Source organism: Rhinopithecus bieti, unplaced genomic scaffold (genome assembly GCF_001698545.2).
Source record: "Rhinopithecus bieti isolate Rb0 unplaced genomic scaffold, ASM169854v2 scaffold_33444, whole genome shotgun sequence".
Classification (NCBI taxonomy): domain Eukaryota; kingdom Metazoa; phylum Chordata; class Mammalia; order Primates; family Cercopithecidae; genus Rhinopithecus; species Rhinopithecus bieti.
In genome coordinates this window covers 274,602-284,190 of record NW_016814544.1, presented here as the reverse complement: position 1 = coordinate 284,190, position 9,589 = coordinate 274,602, and the positions used below count along the sequence as shown (strand labels likewise).

The window sequence follows — 9,589 nt, the reverse complement described above, 5'->3', positions numbered from 1 at the left end:
CATCTCTTTTATTAATAGAATGTTATTAATACATTTAATTGTCCAGAATTAAAACCCCAAAACAATGAAACAGCAAATAAAACCTTCCAAAAAATTTATGAAAATTTTGTTGTTTTCTGCAGAAGTGAAAGATGAATGATGACTTGTAAACTGTCCTAAACCTGTTTTGGAATTCAGAATTAGATTTTTTCAGGGGAGGGGAAGGAGAAGAGAGTGCAGTAGAGAGATACGTACGCCTAACAGTCGCCTTTTAAACCACCAGGATTATTTCAGGTGTTGAGTGAGCTCTGGTTCTGTTTGGGGAACTTGGTCATCTATACGGATCTGTGTTACCATAGTTTCTGGTATAGTTTACAAAGTACTTTCCAGGCCATCAGTTGCTTAATGTGTAGAAAGGGTTATTTCATGGAAGATGGAGATCGTAGAACAATGTAGTTCACTTAGATTAGCTCTCAGGATGAATTTTCTGAGAGCTGCTTAGTGGATCCCCCCAAATAAGGCAGGGCTTATTAGTGTGTGTGTACTCAGTTGGAGAGGTCTCGTTTAAGGGCCCTGTGTGTATGTGCATGTGTGAGTGTTCATGCACAACATCAGCACTGGTTTACAAACTTGCACAACATATTGGGGGGCACACAAGGTTGGAAAGAAATATCTCTTGGCTTATTGACTATTATGGACTCGAAACTAGGACAGCTGGGAAAGTGACCAGGTTATGAGAAAGATAACAGGGTTGTACAGATGTAAGAAAGGAGAAACGTTAGAAACAAAATAGAAAGAGCTATGAAAAGAATTCTAGAAGCCAAAAGTTTCAAAATTCACAGACACAACTTTTAAAGGACCCATTGCCTGGCAAAAGTTCTGGATAGGCTCATCTCCCAAGCCCCATCAGTCTTACACTTCTTGTGGCCACAGATTATTTTAATAATTAATATTAACTTGTTATCTGTAGGGTGCCTCCAGCCTGGTCATCTTTTGCAAAACATTTATTGCAGAGTTGAGGGAGGTCAGCAAAACCCAGAAGAGTGACTGACTTGAAGTTATCAACAAGTCAGTGACAGGTGGTGAACTTAAACCTACACCTGACACCGAATTTTATGCTCAAATACTAATTTTCTATATACAGCAACTAAAATAGCCCCACAAATGTATTAAAGAAAATTTATGGTAGACCTTTATCTCTGGAGACCAACACTCTTTTAGATAATGATTATCTGATAGGTCTCAGTCCTTAGTGGGATTTTATTTTCTTAACAGAAAATATTTAGGAAAAACAATAAAGATTTGCATCACCTTCAATTTTTAACCTAGAGCTACCTGACCCAAATGATGGGGACATATCTGAAAGTTTTAAAATTACTAGTACCATCATCAGTTCATGATTATGATAATAAGTAAAATTTATTGAGCATTTACTGTGTTCCAGGTGCTGTTCTAAGCACTTTCAGTGATGACTTTAATTCTTCCAATTGTTTTCCCAGTAACTCTCATAACGTTGGTACCATTGTTTTCGGTATCTTTTTTGTTTTTGTTTTTGTTTTCGGTATCTTATAGGGGGAGAAACTGAGCCAAAAGAGGTTTGGGAACTTGCCTAGACTCACACAATTTGAGAATGGCAGGGTTGGGGCGTGAGTGCAGGCTGTCCATCCTACCAACCCACTCTTCGGAATAGAGCTGTGCTGTGGGATGAACATGGGCCTAAAGAGTGAGCTTAAGTATTAGTCTCAGATTTGCCCGTAACCAGTTCTGTGTCCTCAGATTAGTCCTGCTCCCTTTGTGAGTCTGTTTCTTCATTTTTCAAAGAGGGAAAAAATCCTTGCTCCCTGTGCTTTACAGTGGTTCATGGATCCACACATTGTACAAATCATTTCAAAGGGCTTAAGAGTCAGGCAAATGTAAGCTATTACAAAAAATAAATTTCAAAAAATGGAATTAATCAATATTAAGTAAAATTCCTCTCAGCGTTATGTAAAACCATCCCAGTGAATTTTTAGTCCTATGGAGACTCTGTCTTTCAGAAGACAGTATTCATGTAGTCAAAATATTAAAGAAAGAATGGCATTTATCCTTGGGAATACTAAGGGATTGGAGCCAGAGAGAAGTGATTTGGAGTCTCAGCTCTTTGATATACCAGCTGTCAGACTTTTAGAAAGTAATTTGTTTTCCCTGAATGATAATTTCCCCAAATTTACAAAGGCTGTGGTTAGGATACAGCGACATCTTTCAATCAGTAGCTGTTTTTGGAGTTTCTACTACATGTTGATCCTGTGAAAGGAGGTCTTCAGGACACAGGGATAAGAAAAGTGGACATAGTTTCAGCTCTCATGCAACTTAGTTGGGCTGGAAACACAGACATAGACATAAAACATAATTACAAGCAGTCAATGAAAAGGAAATTATATCCATAAGTTCCCTGGCATGAAGTAGGTGCTTAGAGACATGAAATTACTGTTTGATGAAGGGCCAACAATTTCATTCTTTTGCTTCACAAAGATTTAAGAGTTCTGATGATCTAAAGAAAAAGGCATTGTTTGGAAGTACGTGGACTCCACCCATTGACTCTGCTGTGGTCCCACCCTTCACAGAAAACTGTTGATTGGCTTTAAAATATGCCTTGTCTCCATCCTTCTACACCCCTGGATCCTGACATCTCACTCACATTTTTGTGTCTTTCCTGGCTGTGCTCTCCTGGGGCAAGTTCTCCAATGAGCAGTGGCTTCAGATACAACTGCACAATGTCAGGCTCTGGATGCATGGCCCTAAAGACATCCTGTAAATCAGAGATACCTGTTAGAGGCTTCGAAGAGACATGCTTACCCACAGATTAGTTCCCTTACTTATCTTGTCCTGTGCTCAATCTGGGAATCAGCAAAGATCTCATTGCAGAGGATTTGCTTGTAACTCCAAGTTGATGTTTCAAGTTGATTGATCAAAATTATCCCTGAAAACCAACTCTGCGAAAGCTTCCTGCTGGAGACCCACCTACTATGTGTACTGCTTCTCTAGGTATGACCAACACAGTCAGGGGATCCCGGAGCATTGATGAGATCACTATTTTATTTATCACCAGAAGAAATAATCAAGTTTATGGGTTGGGATAAATCTTCACAAAAGTCCAGCATCAGTCTAAATGTGAAATTTGCTCACACTATCTGAGACAGTGCAGCAACTAAGATTGGCTATGCAAATTATATCTTCCATGGAGAGCTCTCTCTGGGTTTTTGGCCAAAGCCCAGGGGAAGAAGGCCCCTTGAATTAGTTCATTCTAGAGAAGGACAGGTTAAAGTTGATGATGGCTTAAGGCAAAGGCATGAGAGATTATAAGAGCACAGCCCTAGAGCCCTGGGTGGTCTAAAATAGTACATCTTTGGCTAAGCTTGTCACTGAAGGAGTCTCCTCACTCTCTATTAAAAAGATGCTGTGTTGGCCTGTGCAGAGACTCGGTGACAGCCAGAAACAGAATAGAGGTGACAAACTATATTTTTCTATCTCAGGTGCATGTTAAGTAGCAATTCCATATGGCTATGAGAAGCAGTGATGATGCCTATATCCTACTTATGTTTGGAAGAAAGAGAGTCTTCTCTTCCAGGGATTTAAATTGTTTTCGGAAAGAAGAAAGATTTTCCAAGAGGGAGATGCTAGACTTGTTGCTATTATGGTTTGGAGATGGCAGCAATTAAAAATGAAGAAATATAACCAAAGTTGTAAATTGTATACATGGAAGCCATGCAAATTACTCTGCAGTGGTGGTGTTGCATTATACTGATTACGAAAGTGGACCCTGGAGCCAGCTTTCCTACATGCAAATTCTGGCATTGCTACTTACTAGTTAAGTAATTGTAGGCAAGTCTCTTGAATTGCCTGTGATGCTTCTATGTTCTCTTCCCTAAATGGGGGCGATAATAATAGCTGCCCAATTCATAAAGTTATTATGAGGATTAAGTAAATTAATAATAATGCCAATGGCATTTACTATGTGTTAAATACACATCAGATATATTTCTTTTGTGTAGACCTCCACTGATAAGAACCCACTACCTACCTTCTCTTCACTATTCAGAGGTTTCCTCCCTTTACCTCAATGCCTAATGTGGAGTGAGCTTTGAATTATATTAGTGAATATAATGAGTGCTACATTTTCAAACACTATATCAACTTTAGATATATCCAAGAATTACATAGGAGCCTACTTATTATTGTAGTATTATAATAATGCTATACTATAATATAATTACTTGTGGAAGTAAGAAGTTATTTTTATAATTAACAAGGTTAATTAGAAGGATACAATATCAACTCTTTAGACTCATTTCACCTATGGATCTCCAGATGCAATGATGTAAAATGGGCTTTTATCTGTTAGAATCAGTCCAGGCAGTGAGGTTCCATTGCTTCTTTTGTACAGATAATGCCACCAGTGTCCGTTTTGCTTTGTACACTCCTCCTGAGTGCCTTGGGAAATGCTGGACTAAATAATTTCAAAGGTGTTTAAATTTTTCACATTTATGATACTAAAGCTTAGGTTCCCTAACCAGGAAGAGTGATTCAGTGATTAAGAGAGTGATTAAAATATCTCATTGTGACCCATACTGAAAAATCAAGTGCTGCTTGCTGTTTCAGAGCAGGTTAGAATGGAAGACATCCTGATGGATCAAGATCAAAGTGTAGAATGTCATCTATTGCAATTTCATTGCACTCTGAGCAGCTATCTAGAGTCCTGGAACAGTGTGCTGACAATAATATTCTTCTGGGTTCATTGTTTCTTCAAATCCCCAGGAAGGTTTGTAGGGGACAAACCATACGGGACAAACTGTGACAAAACGTATGGGAATGCCGCAGATATTTTCAGAAGAGTAGATATTGGCCTGCTCTGTGGAACTCTTTCCTGCATTAGTGGGGCAGTACAACAAAGGAGTTTAGGTAGCCTTAGAATATTCTATTTGAAAGAATTTTCAAACAGAATCTAGATACTAAGTTGTGAAATTCCCTTCGTGAAAAGTCTGCAATAATGCAAGTCCTGTTACCAACATTCTTGGGCCAAATGTGTTCCTGCTGAAAGAAGGAGAGGGGATAGAATTAAGAGGAGAAGGGGTAGTGTCAGTGTTTATGAAGTGTGTCCTGTGTACAAGGTATTCTACGGCCCAACTCATAGTCACCATTTTGTTTCTGTGAGGTTCCATCACTTTCATTGTACAGATCAAGACACTAAGTTTCAGAGGGGAGACGTGTCTTGCCCCAAATGCCACACTCAATAGCAGAGCCAGGATTGGAGTTCGGGGTTATGCAATTCTAAAGCCCTAAGGTCCATTCCAGCCTTAACACATACAGTTTGTTTTCTTAAAGTCCTCCCAAGAAAGGAGTGATGCCAGATTGCGGATGATGCTGAAATCAGTATGTATCTGCTTGGCAGATGGTAATGGCATGTAACCACCATAGGTTTGAGTCATGTAAAACACTTTGCCTCTGGCTCCAACCTGCCTCCCTAGACTCACCTTCTCTATACCCTTCATGCATCATCTTCTCTACTGGAGTCTCCCCATTTAATATGCATTCCACGACTTTCTGCAGTTCTGAGGCTTTACACTTACTGCTCTCTTGGCCTTGACTACCTCCTTCGTTTTCTCTAAAAGCTCCTCTCACTCTTCAAGGCCCAGATTAAACATTGCTTCCCCCAAACACTCAGGAAAATGATTCACGATTGCTCCTGGGTTACAGGACACTTTGTTCCTAGAACTTTTCAAATCTATACTATACTATACTATACTATACTATACTATACTATACTATACTACATTGTACTGTACTATACTATGCTATACTGTACTATACTATACTATACTATACTATACTACATTGTACTGTACTATACTATGCTATACTGTACTATACTATACTATACTATGCTATACTATACTATACTATACTATACTATACTATACTACACTACACTGTACCGTACTATACTATACTATACCATACTATACTATACTGTACTTTTATACTATAATGAATCTTTGTATTCACCCTTTTTTTTAGTGGTTTGTGAGTTTTTTAAAGACTGGGACCATGTACTATTATTGGTCAATGTATACCTAAAGTTGATCACTATGCCTGAAGCATATCATGTGATCAATAGACACCTGACAAATAAGGGAAAGGGTGAATGAATGAACGGATATAGCATTTCTATAACAAGGTATTAGGATAATCAAAGTATGCAGGTGTTAAGTGCAATCAAAGTGTGGCACTCAAAGTATACAGATGTTAAGCACTGCTATCTCTTTCTATCCATGGCGTCTCTATTTTCTGACATTTTTGTGACTTCAGCATCTCACATTTTCATCTCTTAGCCTTTTGACTTCCTTCTCAATCATCATCTTTACTATTTAGTCATAAATATATACCATAGCTCATCTCATAACTGATTATTTCCAAAATAGTAACAGCATGGAGATGTGATTACTACTTTGCTTTCACAAATACCTTGGATAAACTGCTAATATTTTTGCTGTTATTTGGTGGGAGATGGAGTCATGTGCTTTCCTGTAAAAGCAGCATGATCCCTAGTGGAGGAGAAAAATATATAAAGTCAGAGGGTGTGAGACAAAATTCTGTTTTTACAACTTAAATGCTGTATACAGGCTGTGCCCTGTACAAAGGCACTTGGCCAAGATGGCAAGTGTGGCCTGACTTCCAGTGGACACTCCATTTGCTGAACCTTCTGCTTACAGGGCTGCAATCACCCAAAGAGTGTGCCTTTCCTAATTCACACTAGGGCATGGTATAGGGTAGCAGAGGTGTAGGCTGTTTCACACACAGAAATGACTTAATTTCTCCTAAATATAGGTAATACTACCTAATCTTCTCTATGAGCTCATTAATTCCTTCATTCATTTATTCAGTCATTCTAAAACCTATGGAGGACCCAGCCTAGAGGTTAAGAGCTTAGATTTTGGAGTCAGACATCAAGAAGTGGCCATGATTCTATATGATTATTACTTAGTTCATTGGAGGTGGGTTGAAATTTCCCAAAAGAAATTTACTAAGGAACAAGCATAAATTTAGAAACCATCCATGGAGAATGTTGTATGTGTAGTCATAAAACCAGATAACTAGAATATAGACCTTGGTGTACTCACTGCAAAAAAAGCTCATGAAACTGTTCTATATCCAGCCACAGATGAAGACCCCTGTTCCTGTACCTTTGGGTACTTCCTCTTCTGCTTCCTTCTCAGATTTCACCTGCCCTAAGGCAATGGCTAGAACAAGTCTCTACAAATTTCAGATGGACAGTGAGTTCTGAACAGGCCAGTTTTGTGTGGAGAAAGCATCTTTGCCCTTGTCCTGGGAGACAGCTGCTTTGGAGTAGGAATGATCACAGAAAGTCACCAGATTCCTCTTCACCCATAGGGATAAGCAGAGGGTTATTTTCCCACTGCAATTCATTCTATTGTTTGAACACTTTCGTTTCTTGAAAACCCTTCCTTATATTGATATTTTTTTTTCTGTAATGCTTTCAGCTGAGCTCCAGCCCAAAGGAACTCAACTCTCCCCTCCCCTTCCTCTTCCTTTCAAACCTGTGCATTCTCCTGGGTTTCCTTGTAATAGATATCACCACTTAGTTGCCCAAGCCAGATATCTTAAGTCAGCTTAGACTCCTCCATCCTGTTAGTTTATCAAGTCACTCATCAAATACTATAAATTGTGTCTTCTAAATATCCTTCCCACCCATCTCCTTTTCTCCATTCCTGTAGCCAACACCTTGCTTGGGCCTTCAACATGTTCCCTGGACTCCACCCTGGTCTTCCTTCATTTTAGGAGGCTTTGCTGGATTTCATCCTTCACTTAACTGCCAGACTCACCTTCCAGAAAGGCAGTGTCTCCTCATGGCCTATTTTCATCTCTTAGCGCTTGAACTTCTTTCTCTCTCCTCTCCTCCATCTATTTTACAACTAGAACTATCATTTCCATGAGAATCAGATAATTTTAATAATTGCAGGAAAGATGCAATTATCACTGATTATTACTTTTCTTTTACCAACAGCTTAGAAATGCCAGGCAGTTGTGTTGTGAGAATGAAGGTGGGAGGTATGCTGAGCTAGGGATACATTCTCACATATAGTAGGAGGAGAGGCAGCCATGCAGTAAGGGTAAAATGCAAACTCCTTAGCTTGGCACACAAGATCCTTCCCCCCGCTCTTCTTTCTCTTTTCTCTTCCCCTATCTCTTGTCTCTCTTCATCTTCTCTCTGTCTTTTCCTCTTCTCATAGCCAGTGAATTCCTCTGTGATAACCACTAACATTAGTTAGCATGTAGTTTCAGCCAATATTATGCTAAGTAAAGGAAGTGTCCAGGCTGGGATGGGTGGACACCCCACATTCTGGTGGGGTGCTTACTCACACCATGAATCATGTTTGTACTCCATTTCTGTATACACCTTCCCTTTCCCCTGCCCCAGTCTTGCCTCTGCTGGCTCTACTCATCTGAAACCATTCAGAATGCCTTTTTTGATGCTGCACACAACTCTTCCTTCTTCTACACACCAGTCCTCCAAATAGTTGAAATGGACCCTGCCATATTTCCTGTAAGCTTTTGTTATTCTTTCCCATCCTGTTGGACTCTGACTCTCATGAGATAGAACTTTAGTTTCTTAGTCTCTCTACTAGAGTGTTGTGTCCAGAAATAAGGAGTGTGCTAACCAGCACACAAGATAATAAAACTGCTTTCTTTGTTCTGATTATGCTGTCTCTCTGAATGCATCATAATATTGCAATTATGTTTCTCGTGGAGCTCAGAACACACTGTTGTTTTATATAAAATTTGTGGCCAGATATTTATTCATATATATTTACAGTCATCAAAGTGTTTTATGGGCCAGGTGCAGTGGTTCACACCTGTAATTCCAGCACTTTGGGAGGCTGAGGCAGGAGGATGTTTTGAGGCCAGGCATTTGAAACCAGCTTGGGCAACATAGTGATATCCTATCTCTACAAAAAATTTAAAAACCTGGCTGTGATGGCATACACCTCTGATCTCAGCTATTTGGAAGGCTGAGGCTGAAGGATCGCTTGAACCCAAGAGTTGGAGGCTGTAGTGGGCTATGATCATGCCACTGCACTCTATCCTGGGCAACAGAGTGAGACCCTTCTCTACGAAGAAAAATATGTTAACTGCTTTAAAGTTCATACGGAACCAAAAAAGACCCTGCATTGCCAAGACAATCCTAAGCCAAAACAACAAAGCTGGAGGCATCATGCTACCTGACTTCAAACTATACTACAAGGCTACAGTAACCAAAACAGCATGGTACTGGTACCAAAACAAAGATATAGACCAATGGAACAGAACAGAGCTCTCAGAAATAATACCACACATCTACAGCCATCTGATCTTTGACAAAGCTGACAAAAACAAGAAATGGGGAAAGGATTCCTTATTTAATAAATGGTGCTGGGAAAATCGGCTAGCCATAAGTAGAAAGCTGAAACTGGATCCTTTCCTTACTCCTTATATGAAAATTAATTCAAGATGGATTAGAGACTTAAATGTTAGACCTAAAACCATAAAAACCCTAGAAGAAAACCTAGGGATT

The 9,589-nt window shown here is 39.4% G+C and overlaps 2 protein-coding genes across 6 annotated transcripts in view; one reads left to right on the top strand and one right to left on the bottom strand.

Annotated features, from left to right (window-relative positions):
- LOC108514874 (olfactory receptor 4C11) overlaps positions 1-9,589 on the top strand; it is a 416,510-nt gene that overhangs the window by 145,016 nt on the left and 261,905 nt on the right. The window lies entirely within an intron of this gene.
- The window catches only part of LOC108514867 (putative fatty acid desaturase 2-like protein FADS2P1), a 42,079-nt gene that overhangs the window by 27,983 nt on the left and 4,507 nt on the right, over positions 1-9,589 (bottom strand). The window contains exon 2 of the mRNA XM_017851387.1: positions 2,657-2,767. Coding sequence (XP_017706876.1) covers positions 2,657-2,767 — 111 coding nt within the window. The remainder of the gene's footprint in view (positions 1-2,656; positions 2,768-9,589) is intronic.